At 37.4% G+C, this 21,894-nt stretch overlaps 1 protein-coding gene across 2 annotated transcripts; it reads left to right on the plus strand.

Annotated features, from left to right (window-relative positions):
• The first annotated feature begins 905 nt into the window (after positions 1-905).
• On the plus strand, positions 906-20,269 carry LOC117413869 (grainyhead-like protein 3 homolog). Of its 2 annotated transcripts, none has more exons than XM_034906214.2 (16): positions 906-1,058; positions 4,559-4,739; positions 4,916-4,977; positions 5,652-5,931; positions 6,291-6,370; positions 6,665-6,818; positions 7,647-7,758; positions 8,119-8,213; positions 10,077-10,235; positions 14,276-14,348; positions 14,747-14,877; positions 15,887-15,921; positions 16,523-16,608; positions 16,938-17,023; positions 17,459-17,523; positions 19,109-20,269. In XM_034906214.2, exons 1-16 carry the CDS (start codon positions 1,042-1,044, stop codon positions 19,221-19,223), a joined length of 1,731 nt encoding a protein of 576 aa, XP_034762105.2. In that variant the 5' UTR covers positions 906-1,041; the 3' UTR covers positions 19,224-20,269. The 2 variants fall into 2 exon arrangements, with proteins under 2 accessions (XP_034762105.2, XP_034762104.2); XM_034906213.2 differs by having other exon boundaries at positions 907-1,058; positions 6,662-6,818.
• Positions 20,270-21,894: the final 1,625 nt, after the last annotated feature.

The following is a 21,894-nucleotide window of genomic DNA, read 5'->3' on the forward strand; positions in this document are numbered from 1 at the left end:
TCAAGAATATGAAGGAGGAGCCCCCCCTTGTTTGGAAGCTGCACTTCACTTTTCATGGTTCTCTGGGAATCCAGCTAAACCAGGTGTGGGAAGAGGGGGCAGGGTAATTCCAGCACAGCTTCCAGGAGAAACCTGATATGTCACGAACCCTGGAGCCCATTCCTTCAGTCTTGTAGCATTGCTCCATACTGGAGGTGTTTAAAAAAAAAAACTGATGGTGAAGATAAAGAGGATACACTCTGTTAATGGAACAGTGTATTTATAATCTAGGACCCCCAAAGATCGGATAAAGGCACCAAGCTGAAATGTTTCTCTGCTTGAATTCCTATTGGTTTAACACTAAAATACATTTCTCTGCAGTGGACACCCTTATAAAAGTTTCCCATAGTAAAAGCATAGCAAAGTATAGGTATGGTAAAGTATATTAAAAAATGGCAAACCATGGTAAACTATGGGAAATTATACATAGTAGAACCATGGAAAAGTGCAAAAATACCAGGGTAAACTTTTAGAAGGGGGCTGCTGCTCTGATTGTGAAACCAGTCCCTTTCTCTAAACCATGACCTAAAGCATAATCTTGAATAACTCTAAACCCTTACCTTGCCCTCTGATCTAACCCTAACCTAAACTCATACACTCTAAAATCTAGATAGCATCTTAAGGTAACAGTACCTTTTTTTTTCTTTTCTGATTCCATGTAACTCTTTCAAATGTATCTTCCTTGCTGATCATATCATCAGATTCTCGTGGCCACAGCCCACAATTGTTCCCTGTGGATGGGCAGTCCTGCTGTGAAGGAATTAGGTGTGCTGCACCTGTCTGGTCATGGACCTCTCTGCAGGCACCTGTCCAGGACTCTGAACCAATCAGGAGACAGCAGCAGGGAATCTACCTGTCAGCAGAAATACCTGAACACCTAGCTGAGCATAAATCAAACACTCCACAGCACATGTCTTGCTCACGCTCCTGAAAGCACACACGCACACACTCTGCAGCAAGGCAAAGTGATTATTTAAAGGGATCTAGCCACTCAGGAGAATCATGACCAAGGAATTGGAGTAAGTAACAAAGCAATTTCTGTATTTACTAAGAACAATATATATATATATATTTATATTTATTGTGTGACATTTATCTGAATAAGTTAAATTTTTGTTATGGTTGTGTTTTTTATGTTTGTTTGTTTAACGTGTTTCCTAGATATTTACAGTTATTTCCTGTTTTATATTTCTGTTTTATGTTTTTAAATTCCTAATATCCTAGATGTTATGTCATGTATATGTTCTGTAATAAGTGTATATACAGGTATGGTCTAGGTATAGAATTTTAGGATTGAGACATAATTAAAAAATAATAATAATAATAATAATATGAACATAATTTAGATCTTTTATTGAACATCAGGTAATCAAAGAAACTATAAGTCTACCGGAAGTCATAATAGTAGTGCAGTATTTTTCAAATTTTATATATACTTTTTGAATGTAATTTATACAAGTTCATGCCAGAACTTCTTAGTATAAGTCTTAGTAAAATACAGACTCCTACATCACCAACATCTTAGCAGTAACATCATCAGACTTCTGCTATCTGTTTCAAAATGAAATGTGACTTAAATCCAGAATCAAAAGAGAGTTTCTTAAGCTTATTTAATGACCGTAGTAATGGTTTATCAATTGAGCATTAAATAACGATCTCAAATATACACACATTCACATGTCTGCCTACTTGCTAATGGGTTTAGAAAGCAGAATATAAGTGTTGCATCAAACAGCAGGTGCAACATCTTTAGTAATGTGTTAAGGAATTTAAATATGGGGAAACATAATGAATTGAATTGATTTATTGTATAGAATTTGAAGCCACCAAACCTTTTTTTTTTATCATCCTTAACATCAGCTGTCATACTTCCTAAAGATAACTGACAACAAAAAAATCAAAAATGTCCTGTTGCCTCTTATACGATACTACATCCAGTCTGTTTGTTATATTTTTTGTAACAGGTGCCAATCCATCAACAGGATTTATCCCAGTGAGCTAAAACCTCAAAACAAATAAAACGATTCCAGAAAAAAAAAAGAATCTAAGTCAGTGATCCAAAACAATCCCATATTATTATTTTTTCCCTGTCACAACGTTGTCTTAGACACCTATGATTTAGAGATGGTGACCTGCGTATTTTAGAGGGAGCATAACATTAATACAGGAGCAAGTACCAGGTGGATAATAGAAAGAACAATCCCTATCCTGATCAAACTAAACTACTTTCCATATGAAGTTTTACAGAAGTGTATCCACAGGTTGAATAGGTGCATATGATAAAAAAAAAAAACTGCATTCATATTTGATGGGAAGGGACTGCTTGTGGTTACATATGGCAATGCGAGTGCTTCAAAGAGCCAGATCATAATACTTATAATATGTAATTTTTTTTTTGTTAGTTCAAAATTTGCAGGAGTTATTTTAAATGAATAAAAGGAATCATGCCCTATTCTGTATTACATCGGAATGGTTTATGAAGCCAACCACAAACTTTTTTTTTAACTTTCAAAAGCATCTTTATTTGAGCATGAACTAAAGTGTGTTAATGGCTTAGTAACCCTTCCCTCTATTTTTCTTAAGTGTTTTTCAAATAAACATGTGGCTCACCTGTGGGTTATTAGTACAGTTGGCCATTGTTATGCTTCTCCGTTCTTAAATGGTGGTCAAACCACAGACTTTTACAAGGGTGTGTCTTGTTCCACTAATGGCAAGAGGGACAAGCCGGCAGCAATGAGAGCCCACTGATATTGAAAAATAAAATCTTCACTGAGTACTTTCACCTGGGGGCAAGAGACAAACACAGTAGACAGAAAGACTGCGAGAAGAAAACTGACAGTCCCTACAACTGACAGATCATTCACAGCAGAATTTAACATCTAGATTGAGAAGAGGGATCGCTAACCAGGAAACTAAAAAATGGCAAAAGAACTAAGGAAAAACCCAAAGGAGGCAGACCTCTTTTTATCACAAAAAGATCCCGGAGATTTTATACAGTAAATAGGGTGCAGGCAGTGCTTCTTTTAAAAAAAGTACCAGTCATTTATTATTTTAAAACCCCATTAGGAATAACCACTTCTTCCAAGTATTGCCAAGAAGTCCTATAGGCTTTTTAAGTTTTTACTCAGTACAGCGGAAAACCACCCACTACCCCCGTCTATTCAGATTTAAGCCTTTTTACATTTTGTGGTTTTGCAACCAAAACCATCTTTGCCAGAAGCAAATTTCTTTCAGCTCAAAAATTGTTCTGATAATAAACCTTGGATTACAATACAATGCCTGGTTTATGAGTCAAGGGCTGTAATTGAATCCTTTCTCTAAAAGATAGATTACAATATTTGGGTGCATAAAAGTGTAATGCTGTAATCATAGGGGGTACTCTTTGATTAGAACGCAGTTACAAACCAAGTTGCCAAATTAGACAGGCTTCAAATATTTTAGCGATGTAGATTTGATTCACAGAACCTGGAAGTCATGTAGCCTGATCTGTAGATAAAAACAGAAAATAAAAAACAGATGCGTTTTCAATTGACTGAAATCAAGCAGCTAATTCTGCATAATTATCTCCCAGAAGATCACCTAAAAAGTTTTACTGTATAATTAACCTTAATGATAACTATATCATTTAAACAACATAACCCCCCTTATATCCCATGCTTTTGGGAGTGGTGTAATATACATATTGAGGAAGAATAACCAAAATCAAACTAAACTAAACTATAGACTTTATTTAGCAATTTGTATGAAATTGCTGCTTGTAAACTGCCAAATTCTACATGTTACTGTGGCAATAAATAAGTTTGGCATACATTATTATATAACATAAAATAAACCCTTATCTAATAAAACGCATGCTATAATAAGTACCTGACTGCTCTGATGACGCATGCACATGCCGTAAAACTTCACATAATCGCCTGTCTCCAATGCGCGCCCGGTCTGCTGGCAAATATTATGAGATATTTCTATTGTCTAACTGTGGGCAGTACTTGTGCCAGGTGAAACACTTTGATTTCAATTTTAATGAATCTAATAATCTGTGGGTGCGGAGTTATGTTGTTGTTTCCACAGTGTATTGTTTCTTTGGAGATCTAAAATTCAAATGTCACACAGAGAGAGGGCGTAACAAAATATCTTTCCTATAATAATTGACAATAATAAAAGTAACTCACCTGTAGAAGGAAAGAAAACATCAGCTGATTTCCAGCAACACACCACAAAAACAAAACAAGTCACTGTGTAATTATCCGAACATTATACTCATTAAACAGGATGGCTTTTTTAATCCCATCAGTAGTCAACAGTGACAGACAACAAGTGCTGAGGTACACAGTACATGTTTCTATTCAGGAGTAGTCTAATTGGGTAGTCACACCTAGCCCAAAGACTATTAATTAGGAAATATGTTTTGCAATTGCGTTGGAGTACATTGTATACAGCAATCTGTTTAAAGCCTCAAATTTCTTTCCTGTTATTATTAGTCCCCAGTGATGTTAATTTCTTCATGCATCTTCCCCAGCTTGAGGTCTATGATGGTTCTGCAGAATGACTGCCAGAGGTATTCCTACAACGCTAATGAAATTGACGCCTGGAAATCATACACTGAGAACCCACTGCCTGCTGCAGCCAAAGCCAGAATGAAACTGAGCAGTGAGGACGATGGCGTGGCTGCACTGAGCTTCCTCTACGACCACTACAAGGTATTGCCTTTCACATCACAACAAGCGACCTATGTGAGATCACGCTAGAATATTCTACTTCATCATCAACTGAGAAGAAATTGTTAAGAAATGCTAAATATATAGCTTCAGATAACGTTCGCTTAAAGAAATTGTTAAAATAATATTGCACGTATTTATTTCTTTTTTTCTGAAAGGCCCCCAAAGAACAGAAAATGCCTTTGTCCAGCCGAGTAGGCATGTACGAGTCAATTAAGAGGTAAGGCCCCAGTTCATTTGTTATGAATGGCACATTATGTAGCTCTCAAAGTTTCAAGACAGTTTTCAACAGACAGCACAGAAGGGTGTGAGCAGAAGAAAATAAGGCAAACATAAAGAGGTTGGCATAGCCCTTTAGCAGCTATTCAACTAGTGTGCTTAGCCTTCGTTGAGACAGGAAACCTCAGCCTGTTGTTTTAGTGTCTGTGTCTCCGACACAGAAGGCCCATGTAGACTCATCCATCACTGCTTTCATTCAGACGTTTACAAGGTGAATGCTAAACAAAAAAATTGATTTTTAATGTAAGTAAAACTGGGTTTGCATGGCAACTAATCTCCTTTGTGCAATATTGACAAAAGACAATACCCAAGCAGACACTGAAGTCATTTTCTCTACTGAGAAAGAAACTATTTGTTTTGTTTAAAGCATAAATCAATTCATGAACTGTAGATTATTGGAGTTTATTCTTGTGTTTCAAAAGACAATCTAGCCTTGAACATTTAATAAAGTTAGGTTTATTCATAACTTAAAACACGCATAAAATCTTCAGTTACACTAAAAGGCAAACATTTTTTTTTTTTTTTTTTTTTTTATAAAACTGTCTTCTCCAGTGTCACGCAAAACTGCGTTTATTAAAGTTCTGAAGCATGACCATACTTTCTATTGCTATGTAGGATGGGAGGCAACACACCCGATTTGATGACCCTTGAGAGCTCCCCTCACTTAATGAAATTTCTAGCCGAAAACATTTCCGCGTCTCCAGAGGTTTTGGACCACAACAAAAGGAACCAGCCGCTCTCTGCCAGTAAACAGGACCCCCATCACGATGACTTCATGGGACCAACATCGGAGGTCTATGACAAGAATATACTGAGCTCCATCTTTGACTCAATAATACTACCTCCACAACAGAAATGGACAGCGGAGAGCACGTTTAAAGAAACAGAAATTGAGGTGACTATTTTCACTGTAGATGAGTCTGTGTAGGTGGGTGAAACCAGCCATGTATGTTGTAATTGAGATCGGTACTCACATAGGGAGAGGAACAGAGCATCCTATACTACAAGTTCATCATGTTGTGGAAACACAAACAAACATTTCAAGGCTTTGAGTTTTGTTTTAGCAATCATCTGCCAAAAAGACTCCAGCTGCTGGCTGATGAACGATGAGATTTATGCCAACACTGTATTGCAGAAATTCCTAAATTTTTTAAATGTAGGAAAGTTCATTTCATAAAATCAAAATCGCACAATTCCCAAAGGAACTAAACACAAATATGATATTGTTGTAAGTGCTTTCTTTCTTTTACACAGCCTCTGCCTTGTGAAGATTTGTACCATGAACCAACAGCTCCAGTTTACTCTGAACCATACACCCAAGCCACTGCTGGCAGGTAAGGCATTCATCCCGTCTTTATCTTTCACACTTATATGTCTGAACATACTGTACAGGCCCCACATTTAAGATACTGAAAATGTGTTGTGATATGTAATATTGTATAATCAGTCCTTTATTGCCCTATAAAAGACACTATGCTGATCCTTCACCTCAGAATTGAAAAGAACAGGAACTATTTCTGATCACAAGCATATTTAGATTGGGGCTATAAGGTCCACAACCCCACAGTACAGAAATCCACAGCAGCGTGCCTGTTTCTAACAACATTCATTTCTATTTGTTTTAGCAGTGACTTTGAATACTTGCTGGGCTCTCCCAAAACGTTACTGGGCAAATCTGGTGATGTTCCCATGGCCTATCTCAACAAGGGACAGTTCTACCCTATCACTCTGAGAGCGACTGGGGCAGATAAATGTCTGAACCTGTCTTCCACTAAAGTCAAGGTAAGTTTCTCATGCTTTTAACAACCTACACTGAAACAGGCTTCCACATATATATGTTACACCAAAGTATACTTTACCATAGTTATTTCATGGTATAGTGCAGTAAACCTACATGCCAAGATTCCGTGCTGTTCACATGAGCAGGGAAGCAGCATGTCTGATGTATTGGGTGAAGGATTATAGGTCAAATCTGCCATTAAAAACAGTTACTGTTTAAACATGACTGGTACAGGTAGTGATTGACCAGTACTTATTATTGAGACAATGTAAAAACTCTCACCCAAACCCCTCAACTACATGCTCTAACCCAGACTGTATATAATACACAATATTTGGGCAGTTACTTTTAATGCAAGGATAGGAAGCTTTCCATTGTTTACATTGGGAACACCTTGTATATGACCTTAAAGAAAGTTCTGGAAATAGAAGAGATGTATTAAGTTTGATTATGAAGCTTCGGGTGGAGAAATACATTTCTTTCTTCAGTTCAAGATGAACTCAGACTAAAACCAAAAGGTAGTGGTGGCTTAGTCACCATCATGTACCCATTGCGTTGCTTTAATGTCTTTATGAGTAATCAGCATATTTATTTACAACAATGAAGAGGTGCGGTACTCATCTTGGATTGCAAATGAAAGCTGGCACTAAGTTTTTAAGCTGATAAAAAAAAAAAAAAAAACATATACAGTATATTTTGGGGGAATTTAGTTTGCCGTGATATGCATTCTTGCGACATTATCTGCATTTCCACAATAAACTTGTTTTCCTTGATTTTTGAAGTTTTCAACGAAAGGCAGACAATTAACACTGAACGCATTTGCTTCACAGACTGTTGTCATGGCAGTGTTTGAAAATGAGAAGAACGCGGAAACTCAACTCAAGTGCTGGAATCACTGGCACTCACGACAGCCCACCGCCAAGCAAAGGGTGATAGACATAGGTATGTAGCATCCTTTATAGGGATAGCACTGCCGGCATTCAAATTACATCCCAGAGAAGACATGGCTCTGATCTGGGATGGGGTTATTTATTACCGTGTGTGTGTTTTAATTAGTTTTTCACTTAGTACGTTTCTGTTATTTTACACTAAGAATCCAACTGGATGGTCAACTCCCGTATAAGGTGGTGCCATCAGTGCTTTGAAAGTCATGTATAGACCAGGAAAAGTGCAGGTATATTTGCTTAAACAGCTCTCCGGTTAAGCCCCATTGTACACATTCAGAAACACGGAAAGGTTAGTAAAGCAGCAATTTGAGTTTCTCAGGATCCGAATAACCCAATGGGATGCTTTCTCTTTCAGCGGATTACAAAGAAGCGTTCAGTACAGTTAGTAACATTGAAGAGGTGGCATTCAATGCTCTATCATTCATCTGGAAAACCAACGACGAAGCAAAGGTATGTCTATATATATGTATATATAAGTATATCAACGTTTATTTTATTGTCCCAGCTAGGTTGAAATGCAGAATCAAAGCTGATTTTTAATTTTTAAATAGGAGTACTTTTACTCAGAATCCACTCACCACATTGACCATAATCGATTGGAAAACAGCAGATTTCAAAACTGGTTTTACCCTGTATGTCCTGCTGCGGCTTGTCCCTTTTAGAGCAGCAGACATGGTGAATTTAAGTTTAAAACATAATGCTAATCAATATTTTACAGTTGAATTTGTCAGTCGGATTGAAAAATGCCATGCATGCAACACCCTCAGGCAATTGTCAGCAAAATACACACTTTGAACACCCAACATCCAAACTGATCTGCCTTTGGGCCTTTCTGGGGTGGGACAGTGAAACTGAGAGGAGGCGGAAAAAAAGACTTCTATATATAAGCAGCTGCTCACGGAGGCTGTTATAGGAAAAGCTGTGCACCAACGAATTGGCTCAAATTCAACTATTTTGGTGGTGGTTCAGTTTTTTTCTGAAAGACAATACATCACTTTTAGAATATCTGACAGGATACAAGAGTGAAATGCTAAAACAGCGTGACAGCTTGATGGGTGCAATTGAGTTTGGTGGCTTTTGTGTGCACCTTCCCCTTCACTGACATAGGCAAACTGCAGGGTTACAATGTGAGAGATCCAGGCTGTCCGTTAGTGTCACACAACAGGCTGCTAGACTTTCTGGGGGTAAAATGTCATGGTGTACATTGTAATGAGTGTCTTGAGGGGATTTTACTTTCGGTTTAGGTGAAGATAAATTACTTTCCACATCATAAAAATATATATATATATATATATATATATATATATATATATATATATATATATATATATTTTTTCCTGGTGACCTACTGGCATATTTGTATAGGAATTATACATTTATGTGGAATTCCCAAATCACATTTAGTTAAATAGTATAGTCTACAATTGTTCTGACAGGAATTCTACACAGTGGTATTTAAGTGTCAGTTTAGTAAGCAGATTTACGAAGAGCAGATATAAGGTACGTGGCAAAAGTGCTTTAAATTTAAAATTAACAATTTGTACCTGAACAGCAAGGTAGGCTAGGATAATATAAAATAGCATAAAAAATAGGACATCCAAGTCAAAACTATACTTTTTTTTATTTTTATTGACCACAATTTCTGGTGAATGGTACTGTACCTTCTCAATGAAATATGACACTTGTCACCTAGGAACCAAGGCCTGTATTGTCCTTAATGAGGTATCCAGGCAAAACAAGAGGAAAAGCTTTGAAACAATCAGCCTGGTCAGTGATGGCTGGAGACTCATTAGCGGGTGATGAGTACTGTCCCATTGTTCTGTAATGATTGCCACAGGAGCACCAATACCATGATAATGCTGCGCCAGGGCCCCACTCACTCCCCTACAATGGTGTTTTCTGTCTCAACTAGCAGCGTCCATTGTCTTGGTGCCATATTGGGGCTTACTGTTTTTGCTGCACCCAGTCTGCAATATTTTTATTACTGCAAATTGCTTCTTGTAATGCAAAGGAGATGCAAAATGGCAACGATGTTGATTCCCAAAAGGCTGGGTGTTTGTTGCTTTTAATACCCCATGTATTTTGTTTTCTGTGCTATCAAGGGCCATACTGCTCCCAAGTGTGTATGCCCACTGTGTTTGTTTATCCCTCAGCTTTATCCCTTAGCTTCTACATTTTGGCAGAAAAGGGGACGCAAATGCACTTTTTAGCCACAAAAAACAATTTTGCTGCATTTATCCCTGCGTGGAAATTTGTTGGTTGCATTGGATTGTTTATCAGTGCAGGTTTTTAAAGCTGTTCATCTGTTTGCAGGTTTACATTGGGATCAACTGCCTCAGCACAGACTTCTCCTCACAGAAGGGGGTGAAGGGAATGCCCTTAAACCTCCAGATAGACACCTACGACTGCGGCACTGGAACAAACAGGCTCATTCACAGAGCGGCCTGTCAGATGAAAATCTTCTGCGACAAGGTCATTATTATTATCTCAATCCATTTTTCTTTTCTTCATCTACAAATGGGTCTCTGAATTAAAACCGCAGCAGTTTAAGTACATGTCATCTTCAGTTATCTAAGTCCTGCCGGGAAACCATGTGGGTATAAGGTATGCCTGTCAAAGCAAGCAAGGTCTTGTTGCAATCACAGCTATGAGCCAAAGGTTTTGCATCACCCTATAGAATGAACTAACTTTGCTTCATAAAGTCGAATGAAACCTGCTGAATAATGTTACGTTAACATATTGAATTACATACCGCTTTGTAGTTTTCCATATACTTAACAAAAAACTATTGAAAAATGTGACATTTAGAAATCTACGTATAATACTATACTACTGTTATGGCTTCCGGTAGACTTTTGCAATATTATTTAGTAGTTTCTTTAATTGCATTATGTAAAATAAAATATCTAAATTATATGTATATAGTTTTCTTTTTTTAATTATGTCTCAATCCTAAAATTCTAGGTGATGCAAACATTTGGCCATATCTGTGCTATAAAAATGTTAAATGTTAAAAAAAAAGACTTATCACAAACTAGCTCTGATGAAATATTATGGGATTTACCCATTTTAGTGACTTACACAGGGTTTCAGAAAACTCAAAATTTAACCAAACATGTGTGAGTTGAAAACCAACCACCAACTTTAAAGTGTATTCATTGTGCACAGCCTTAGTCACCTAACTTGTATAGTTTTGCTCAGGGTAATAACATTACAGAACGCTTTCATTACAGTGGTTTTAAATGGGACCAGTTTGTATCAAGAGAAAAATCCCTGATGCTTGGAAAGCGATTCATAAACAAGGGGGCTTTACTGCGAAGCCCATGGCTGTGTAACCCTAGCCCCTAACGTCATGCTCCAACTGAAAGATTTCCACGGCACCCAGTATGTGAGCCTACAGCAGGTGTTGCTACACCTACCTTGGTTTCAGTCTGACTCTCAGAGTCGAAAAGGAAAAAAGCTGGCTGATTAAATCAGTTCAGGTGTTTTTGTTTTTTTTACTGACAGGAGATGATCTCACTGAACAGACCTGCGGGCCTAGCTGCAGGTAGATAAGAGCTGCAGATTGGTGGGATACAATCTCTACCTGCACTCAGTAATTCCTTAACCCATACGACTCTGGCATTTGCAGTTTAAAACAAACGTGTCTCATTACATAACAAAGCTTTGACCAAAACATATAAATAGAGAATATTCTGCAAAAGTGTCATAGCTTTTGATACCAGCCTGAAAACAGAAATACACAAATGTATAATATATATGTTTATATTACACCGTAAAAGAAAAAATACTTTTGTGCTTAATTTCCTTATTGGTCGTGCTACGTTATACCTGCAGATGATTAGACCTAAGTGTACACATTTCATGAAAATATTATATATTATATGATTTTTACCAATAAGGGGAAACACACATGTTGCTGTAACAACTTTAGAAAGAATTACAAAAAAGTTCAGAGTAAAAACAAAAGCTTCCTAAAATTAAAAAAAAAAAAGTTTTTGATTGCCTTGTTAGTTTTAACTTTAGCAGGGGTTGAGTAATAATTATCCATCTTATTTTTTGTTTTACAATTTATAGCACTCAAAAATGTAGGTGGACAACTTAACTTAACCTGTCCCACAATTACAGGTGCTCTGTATTTCACAAGTGCATACGTAAGGCATTGAGCACAGAAGCAGGTGTTTGTATGGAAAGAAGTTTGTGGTTAATTAACCTGTTTGTAGGACTAAATGTACATGTCTGTTTAGTTTCCTTAAGCTAACATTTTTCACATCAATTTCGCTTGTCACTTGGCATATACCGTGAAATAAATGGTTAACAGATTGTTCAAAAAACCGGAGAGCTTAGTTTCAAGCATTGCTTTAAAGACATTCAGACTGGTTAAAAGCAGTGTACGTCAATCCAAAATTAGCAATGTTACGGTAAGGTTTTGTACAAAGGATAGGGTTTTTCCTTTTTCTTTTTTCTTTTTTTTCTGAGGTGTAGATAAATCGTTCCACTTACATAATGTCAAAGGTATTTTGGTAGATGTTCACAACAGTTAGAGACAGCTTTAGTAGTTGCAACACCTATAATTTAAAAACCCACTTGGATGCATTTAAGCTCTCCCTCGTCCATTCAAGGTGGACTTGTACGCTGGGCAACGTGGAGAAGTTCACACTGCCCCTGCTTTTGCAATACCTGCTCTGTGGATTCTCAGTGATCAAACAATAGTCCGACTTCTGCATGAGGCTTAAAAGAAGGGAAGGGCGCCCTGATTGCTGATATGAAAGGCCCCCGGGCTGAGACTCCTGCTTCTTTTGTTTGACAGACTTATTCACCTGTCTGCTGTCTTTAAAAGCAACAAGCCAACCTGTCGCCTTGACAATTATCTATTTTGATACAGTACAATAAGCAGGGACAGAAAGCCTTAAGGAACCCAGGAAAAACAGGTTTTTCCAAAACAAATTGCATGGAGGAATGTATCCTGATGAAAAGCAGGTGGATTATCAGTACTAAAGAATGAAGCCCTCTGTCCATGCACTTACCAGCTAAAGCTCGGGGAGATACAAAATCCTAAGGCCTCATTACCTTGTCCTTGAATAATGATTGCCGCCACGCTATGTCTGATGAATTGCTTAAATCGCTATGGATTCTGCAAACTTATATTTTCATTATAGCTTATTGAGGTTTCCGTCCAAACAACCCTGAAGTAGTTGCCAGACACTGTCACTGTACCTACCTGTTAGACAAGCTTCTACCAAGACACCTGAGACGAGAAAAGTGGTTACATTTGTCCTGCTGACAAGCTTTCAATTAATCGTTACACTTTCTGTATAGGCATTCCTGATCCAATACTAGTTGAATCCATTGAAGCAGCAGCATATTAGTAACGGTTTGCTACCATATCAGAAGAACTGTAACATTTGTCCCAAACCCATTGAGTTACCATGCTAGTGGTCTGGTAATGGTTCTGCTAGGGTTCCAACAGGGTAGGACATTTTTTTTTTTATTCAAATGTAAGGGCAAGTAAAAACTTAGCTGCATATCATTGCGTAACAATGTTGCAAACGGCACTCTAATGTGATTTCCTGTCGCAACCTCTCTCGCAAAAATAAGCATGTGTACCAATATGTTCTTTATGAAATTACCTAAACCTCAACCGCAATTTACAATATTGCTTCTTTTCAATTAGAATATTGCCCCAGGTCTGGAGCCTGTGAAATTACCCCTTTCACTCCCACCTGCGACCCACCCTATATCTGCTGCACACCAGCACACCTGCATTTACTCCTTTTGTTTTGAAGATCAGGATAAGAAGAAGGCTTCTGACACAGTCAGATGTGAAGCACCTGTCAGCATTTTATGCCTTTGTTTGTTTCTCCCGGGTGTAATCTGAGCAAATGTCACGTTTTACACAGCAGTTGCTTTCTTGCAAAACTGATCGGCCACTAACCCATTTTAGTGTTTAAATTCTATTAGAAACCATTTTCTCTTTTCAAAATCCTAGTCAGGGGCCATTTGCAATGAATCAGTCTCCAAACTAGCCAAACTGGTGTGGACTAAGTGACAGCCCTTTTTTGCCATGTGGCATTTTGAGATTTCAATGGTTGGCCATGTCTGTTCAGTACATCGAGTATACTCATTGACTGTTAAGAGGACTGTAGTTATTCCATGTTCATGAAGTGTTCTGTTTATATAACAAGGATGATTTATGGAAAATGTTTAAACCAAAAAATTAAAGGTTTACTGGATCATAGCTGCCTTCAAGAAACACTGCAATTAACTTGAGGCATGGGAGGGTTTAACCTGTAGTTCTGGAATGAGCCTCGAGTTATGATCTGAGAAACAAACCTTAACCCCCTTCAGCTCTAGCCTGAGAGAAGGCAAGCGATTTTTATGCAAATCTTAAAAGGTTGAGTTCCTCGTTGTCTTGGAGGAACAACAAGTGGATAGTGATCAGTGATCAAAAGGGAAGATCTTACTTGATGTTTGACCATTTTAATAACTTTTTTTGTAAATTATTCTCACAGGGGGCGGAGAGGAAGATGAGAGACGAGGAGCGCAAACAATCAAAAACGAAAGGAAAAGGCTCAGAGAACAGTGGTAAGGAACAGGGATGCCTGGTTAAGGATAGTTTAACCGCCTACACAATCCATCACTAAGATAGATGTGACTGGAATAATTACAGCTGGTTGTGCGTGCTAAAAACCCATCTGTCTGCACCTACCTCAGGGAAACACCCAACACTTTGATTGCATCCCAGCTTGGAAGATGCTTGTGTCTTTTACAATGGTTTAATATACTACATTTTATACGCTAGATTTAATAATCGTAATAATATGGGTCCCTGTACAGAGCTTGCAGACTAAAGTAATTGAAGCACTCAGTATAAGTCATGTGGATTTATGAAAATAATAATAATAATAATAATAATAATAATAATAATAATAATAATAATAATAATAATAATAATAATAATAATAATAATCTTTTTTCAACAGGTTCCAAGCAGTCAGTGGTTTCACCCAGTTGTTGTGAATACACATATTTCAAACCTCTGGATGACCTAGTCACACAACCAGTCCTTTTCATTCCAGAGATCCATTATTCAAATATGCAGAGATGTGGTCTGGTATGTACAATATTTTACTAATACATGATTGTATATAGTACATTACTATGATAAGCGTATCATTTGGAACAAGCAATCTCAAAGTGGATTGGATTTTGAATAATGCTATTGTGCTGGTCCACGCATTTTTTTAAATTGTTGTTTGAGTTTGTTGATCAAACCCGTGGAGGCAGACGGGGATGTTTGGGCTTACAGGTTTCCCACAGGTTGAGGGGAAGAAAGTCTGGATTAGACTAAGTGTGCTCAGTAATCCTTTGGAGAGGAATTAGATGGGGGACCCTTGGGCTCGGGTGGGGAAGAAGAGCTGGGGGCTCCAGGAGGGTTATCTATCTACCTGTCCTACCCTTGCTGGAGCTTCAAGTAATACTTAAAGCATTAGCTGGTTGAGATGAAAGTCTGCAATTTATCCCTTTACTTTGATGCATCCCTGAAGTCTCTTTGGTGTGCTTCAAATGCAACAAAACATTTTTATGACTAAGTAACTTCAAATTGCATTCTGATGGATTATTGCAGTGACTTAAATATTGTGTCCTAGTCAAAGTGCTTTCACTTGAATTCACCTTTTAGGTAAGGAGCAGTAGATGGTGCTTGACAATTGTGCTTATCTCTAGTCTGCGTTACATATAGCTGTGGCAGTCACTTAGAATTGAAGAACAGCTCCTGAATTAAAATAAAAGCACCTTAACACATTATATCAAAGTAAAAGCACACACACACACACAGACACACACACACACACACATATATATATGAGAAACAGCAGTAAAAACCATTGAAAACACCATGAAATGGAAAGGGGCAGTTCAATGTTTTTTTGACATTCCTCCTTCAGGAAGCTTTCTCACTCTGCGTATTGATAATTACAATAAATGACTTGCCACCCCAGGTTTCTGTTTATATTAATGGTACCTTCATGGTTTTGAAAATGAGAAAAGGATATTGTGCAATAGCACATACTGTTGAATACAGAATGTCTCTGATTGCGTCTTTATCATTTGTTTTTCCAAAGGTACTTCCTGCTGTTCCAGAGGACACTGACAACAGGTGAATATCTTTGATCTTGTTTACGTTTTTATTTCAAGCTGTACTGGAGTTCCTCAACCCACATGGGATCGGTATATGTTTGTCATACAGAATATAGTATACAGACATGCCAAGTCTCACGCATTTGGAATGAGACTCACGCTTTTTAAGAAACTTTTTTGGCATCATATTTAGCAGTCACAATCCTCACAAGGGCCCCACATTTAGTTTTAAACATTCTGATTAAAATATCACATCTGGATGTTCTGACCAGGATGTTTCGAACATAATAGTCCTTTGTGAGCTACACAAGTTTCCTAAATAAATATTACTGCAATGTGCACTGCAGCGAATCCTTCTCTTATATATACAGTAAGTGTGTGTGTATATCATTACATTGTCATGGTGTTACACATTTCCTGGAATCAAGCATTCTTTGTGATTGTAATCAAATACAGTACATTCAAGCAACATGTAGTTCTCTTATGGAACAACATGGATAAGACTGCATTAATTGTAAAACTATTTTCAATCCTTGATGCCACTGCAAACTCCATGCCACATTGAGCATTACAGTACATTGCTCCGTGCTGAAAGTGACCATGTTTTTTGTTCATTTCAGGGCAATGTTGAAAAGGAGTAGTTTGTCTTTCCAAGATCAATTCAGTCCTCCTGCTAAACAGCCAAAGCAAGAAAATCCGCAAAGAGGTATGTCGCATATTAGCCTTTATATACAAATTATTTTTTCGGATCTTTTATTATTTCATTTTTTAAAGGGAATCTCTTTACTTTATGTACACGCACAAAAAAAACAAAACAAGCGCGGCATACGTGAACACCTTTAACAGTTCTAATGCTGTGCATGGCTTGTTTCATACTGAAAAATCGATGGTGTTTTTGTCTTTTGTCTCTTACATAGAGTATAACATTGAGTGGTGAAAGAACGCACTCTCAACCCAATTAAATGTAAACCCAATTAGTAAAAGCCACAGTGTTACAACACATCTCACGCCTGGGAGTCTGTTTTTGTGTTTTAGTTCTGCTGTACGTCCGGACAGACTCAGAGGAGGTCTTTGATGCCCTCATGCTGAACTCTCCAGACCTACAAGGTTTAAAGGAAGCGGTAAGTCATACCATCTTTAGTTTAAACCTCGTGCAAGTACTTTCCTGCTTTGCTTGATTCACTTATTTTTGTTAGATTAAGGATGTTTTTTTAATATATTACAGTAATATTACAGCTGAATCTCAGAAACCCTCACATTTACTTACTACAGTACGATCCAAAATATTTAGCATTATTCACTGTCTTAATAAAGCAAGTGTTTGGGAATTAAATATAACAGACTATGAACACAAATTGGTATTTATAAACTGTAACGTTAAGGTAACACTTTGGGGGTTGTTTTTTGTGTAAGTGATTGTGTAAAATAATAAAACACTCAAATATGTTCCATGAGATTTATATGTAATTCTTAAAACGTTGCTTTAACACTGTAGTACTTCTGTATTATTCCTACACATAATCCTTCTTTCATGTATACAATTGTCATTTTATTAGATTTCAGAAAAGTATGGACTGCCAGAAGATGCCATTAGGAAAATATACAAGAATTGTAAAAGAGGGTAAGTTACATTTTCAAGGTATAGTTAAATATGTGCTGATTTAACATGATATTTAATTAAAAAAAATGTTTTGTGAAAGGCAAACCAATAAATTCATGTTATCCAGACATTAGCAGTCACAGCTTTATTTTCCTTTTCCGTAAGTGTCCATTACGAGTGGAACTCTGTTTCTTAGTGTAGTAGAAATTGGATGACCGCAGTGCCTTTTTCAACATTAATGACACTTGTTTATAAATCTTTGACTAAGGTGTTTAGGGTCCTCATTCATAATGTGGACTGATCATGTCTGTGTGTCTGTCTGTCTGCCTGCTTGCCTCTGCATGGTGAACATGACAACTGCCCTGCACTTTCCTCTCCTCCTGTAGACATATATGGGTGTAATATGATAAACTGTTGATCATATACAATCATTTTATTTTTACTATTGATGAGTGTAGTCTAAGGCTGATAATTCTCTGAGAGCTCTGCATGCTTTTAGTTTTACTTTATGATTGAGTGTTTATGTTATGGATAATTGATGAGGAAACTGTAGGCACATTTTTTTTTAAAACCACAGGATCTGGTGGGTGTATCTTTTTTGGAATGTAATATTACAGCTCGTAAAAAAAAAAAAAAAAAAAAAGGGCTAATCTGATGAACTAGAACTCCAGGAAGTTACATGGTTTTGCTAAGATACTGGCTTTGCTTTAAAAGATCTGATTAAACACATAAGACAACATCGGATTGTGCAACGGCTTAGTGGACGTCTTGCATTATTAAGGAGTTGGCTCTCTTATTTCTTCAGCAGAAGTGAAGCGAAGCGAAAACCACAGAAATAGCTTCAGGTCACGCACAGAGGGACGCCTGCCATTCTTGTGTGCTAAAGGCTGCCGTGTCTGTCAGGCTTGGCTTTAATGTATTTACCAGCAACCCACTTGACTCCTTGTGTGTGCGTTCCCTTTAATTAGTGTGTCGTTCTTTGAGAAAAAACGCAGAGGGCTAGGAGGAGCAGTGGTTAATGCCTCACCTCTGGAGGCCTGGGTATGAATCCAGTTGAAGTGAAATGACCGTGAGGGTTTTAACTGACACAGGTTCAGCACAATTGTTCTCAAACAGTCAGTATTGACAGCTGATTGATGACATGGCTGTTGCTAGTGTCAAGGGAGACTGCTTTAGAGATGAATCCAATCGAAAACATAACCATGGTGCAATAGAGGCGTGTGTAATGATACTACCGGTGTATCATTTTTCATTAGATTCACGCCCTCATATTTACCCAAATAACTCCTTTTAGTTATTGACGTTGCCTGGGCACCATGGTGTGTGTGTGTGTGTGTGTGTGTGTGTGTGTGCGGTTTTTGTGTGTGTGTTTAAGGGACTAGATGTTGGAAATTTTCCAGTTGTATAACACTTTATCTCCACCTTTACAATTAGTCAATGCCCCTGAGCAAAGCACCTAGGCAGGGCTTCTCGCAGGTATGAAAACAGCAGTTTGTGTACATTCAGGTTGCTGGGGGGGTGGCGGGTGTGGAGTAGTATGCACGGATTTACCAGTGTGATTTATGAGGAACTTATTCATTTTTTCTTTCTCTCTCTCTTTCCTCAGGATCTTTGTGAACATGGACGACAACATCATACAGCATTACAGCAACCACTCCGCGTTCCTCATGGAAATCACGGAAGTCATGGGAGGGTTTCACATCACGCTCAGGGAATTATAACTGAGGAGCCGCACGCATGGCCCCTCGTGATGAACTCCAACTCCCTCAACACTTTCACTCAACTGCGCAGAAACTTTATAAGGTTCCACGCTGCCTTAAAACTCTGACTTTAATTGAAGCACTGCCACGGAAAGCGGGTGTCCCGAATGACGAAGCAATTTCAACAGACCAACAGCCCGTTACCGAAAAGAACCAAAAGAAGCACAAGGACGTTTCTTCGGTCGATCGTTTTGTAAACCTTTTCCATGTTTTTCATATTTCTTTTTTTTTTTCAAGTATTTTTCTAACAGAAGAGCAATTATGGTAACGTGACATGCTATATGTATATAAACTCCCCTTGTTGAAGGGGGAATCAGCTATTTAAATATACTGTACAGGCTTGGCCACATCACACTGCTGGTTTGGTGGAAAGTGATGTATGTTTTATACAACATGTGTATGTGATATTGCATAAACTGCTCAATATGCCTACCACTCTTCTCAAGGAAAGGGTCCATTATTGGGAAAACTTTTAAAACAGCATTTTCACAGAGACAACCTGTTAAGTCTTATGAAATTATACCATAGTAAAAGCAAAGGAAAGTGCAATAATGCATATATAAGCATTGTAAATCCCAGAGGCATGGCCAACCATATTCATAAACGCTATGGTAAATGCATAGTATAACAATGGGAGGAAAAGCATTGGAAAATGAACGTGCACATCTACCATGGTAAACTTTTATAAAGGACATGTCCGACTTACTTTATAAACCTCTGTATGTATCAGACCACAGACCTGTATTGCTGAATGTTGTTGATATTCCAATTTGCAAAGCTATATTCACATCATTATTTTTCCTCCAGCAGTTTGATATTCATTTTGCATATAATTCTATAACTGTAAAAGCTTCTGCTGCAGAACCACTGCCTGAATAATCAGCTGCTACAGAATGCAGTATCCCATCATCCAACCAAGCCAACCAAGGCTTTTCAGAGTCAATGTCACACATTTCTTTTTTCAAGCTGCAAGCTGCGTATTCATGTCAAACATTTGTAAAAGAAAATATATATATATATATATTTTGCATCATTTCAAAAAAAAAAAAAAGTGTCCCTGTATTATTTTAGTGTGTATAGACTATATTACTAGAGCTGTTTTTTTTTTATATGGTTATCCTTTTTATGAAAAAAAATAAAAAAACATATACAAGTTTAATTGATTTTGTGAATTTCATTATTACATTTTTTGTGTAATGGAATTGTATGTTCATAGTTACTACAATTAAAAGATAGATAGATGTTTCGAAAAGTGGGTTATTTTACACCCCAAACACAAACTTAAAAAAGTATTACCCCCCCCCAAACACGAGCCACGGCAGTAAAAAATGGACAATTGTGTTGTAATATACTTCCTGGTACCGGTACCTAAACACTTCCTGTGCAGTGGGTCACAATGTCTGATAGCAGATGAGACCACTTTTAATTCTATTGTATTTATATCTTCATGAAAAACAAACACACCAAAGGAAAGTCAACACAGGAAATGGAGACCAATAATAATATTGCTGTTGTCAATTAGTAAAAACAGGGATTTGGGAATTGCTTGGAGCCCAGTTTGGAATACAGAGATGTAGTTTACACAATGGCTAGTCAATCAGATCTCCTTGAACTCGTCATAGTTTAATTAGGATTCTGAGAAACAATGACAAAGTAACCCACCATTGAGTTCTAGAAGGTCCATGCATTACTTGCTTAAAATTTAGAGAAACCAAAACCAGCTTTCAGAAACTTCCTGCTAAACTAAAGCCAGTTTACCTGAACCACCAGATCACAATCCCACTCCAGTGAAGCAGACTGTCTTTATTGTCTGAGACGCTACACAATAGCAGACACCAAATGGAATGAAGTGCTGTACTAGATGAGTTTCCAATAAACAGAAAGATAGAACTACTATGATAACAAAGAACTGGACGTTTTAATGAACGCTGTGGAAAAGAAGCTCACTGAAGTTAACGTATGGATTAATTCATTCATTTTTATTAAAAAAAAAAAAAAACCCACAAAAAACACTTAAGGTTTAAACCTTCTGAGATCCAAATGGTGAGATTTGAATATTGAGATTTGTGATATTCCATTTAAAAGCTCCCTAAATGTGCAGAGCTGGGGGGTGAGATAATGGTAACCCATATTTGTGTTAAGATTATGCTATTAACATCAGTAACATGCCACCCCAATGTACTTTTCAACATCTTGTGACTGTTGTCACATTGCACCAGGAAATGTCCGTACTGCACTAGTTTTAAAAAGGCTTCTGCTTCCAACCACAACATGCCATCACACACAAAGATTGCTGACTTTCAAAATGAGCTGATAAGTCTTACTATTTTATTCGATCAAAATTGGAAGTGCTAACCCACATTTTACTAAAGTGGGTCAATTTGTGTGTCAAAATTCAGGTACAGAAAAACAGTTAGGCTAAGCACTGTCATTTGCGATTCAATTAAAAATAATCGATTCACTAAGTTAATTGATGAATGCATCAATCTAAGTTTCACGTTTAATTTTTTAAAAACATCTTCTGACTGCTTGGACAGATTTCATGAAACTGCATGGATATTTGTGAAAAGTTATTCCACATACTCGGAAGTGCATTATTTTCACTGATGTATCTTGGAGACCACTTACCTGG

This window comes from Acipenser ruthenus, chromosome 25, assembly GCF_902713425.1.
Source record: "Acipenser ruthenus chromosome 25, fAciRut3.2 maternal haplotype, whole genome shotgun sequence".
NCBI lineage: Eukaryota > Metazoa > Chordata > Actinopteri > Acipenseriformes > Acipenseridae > Acipenser > Acipenser ruthenus.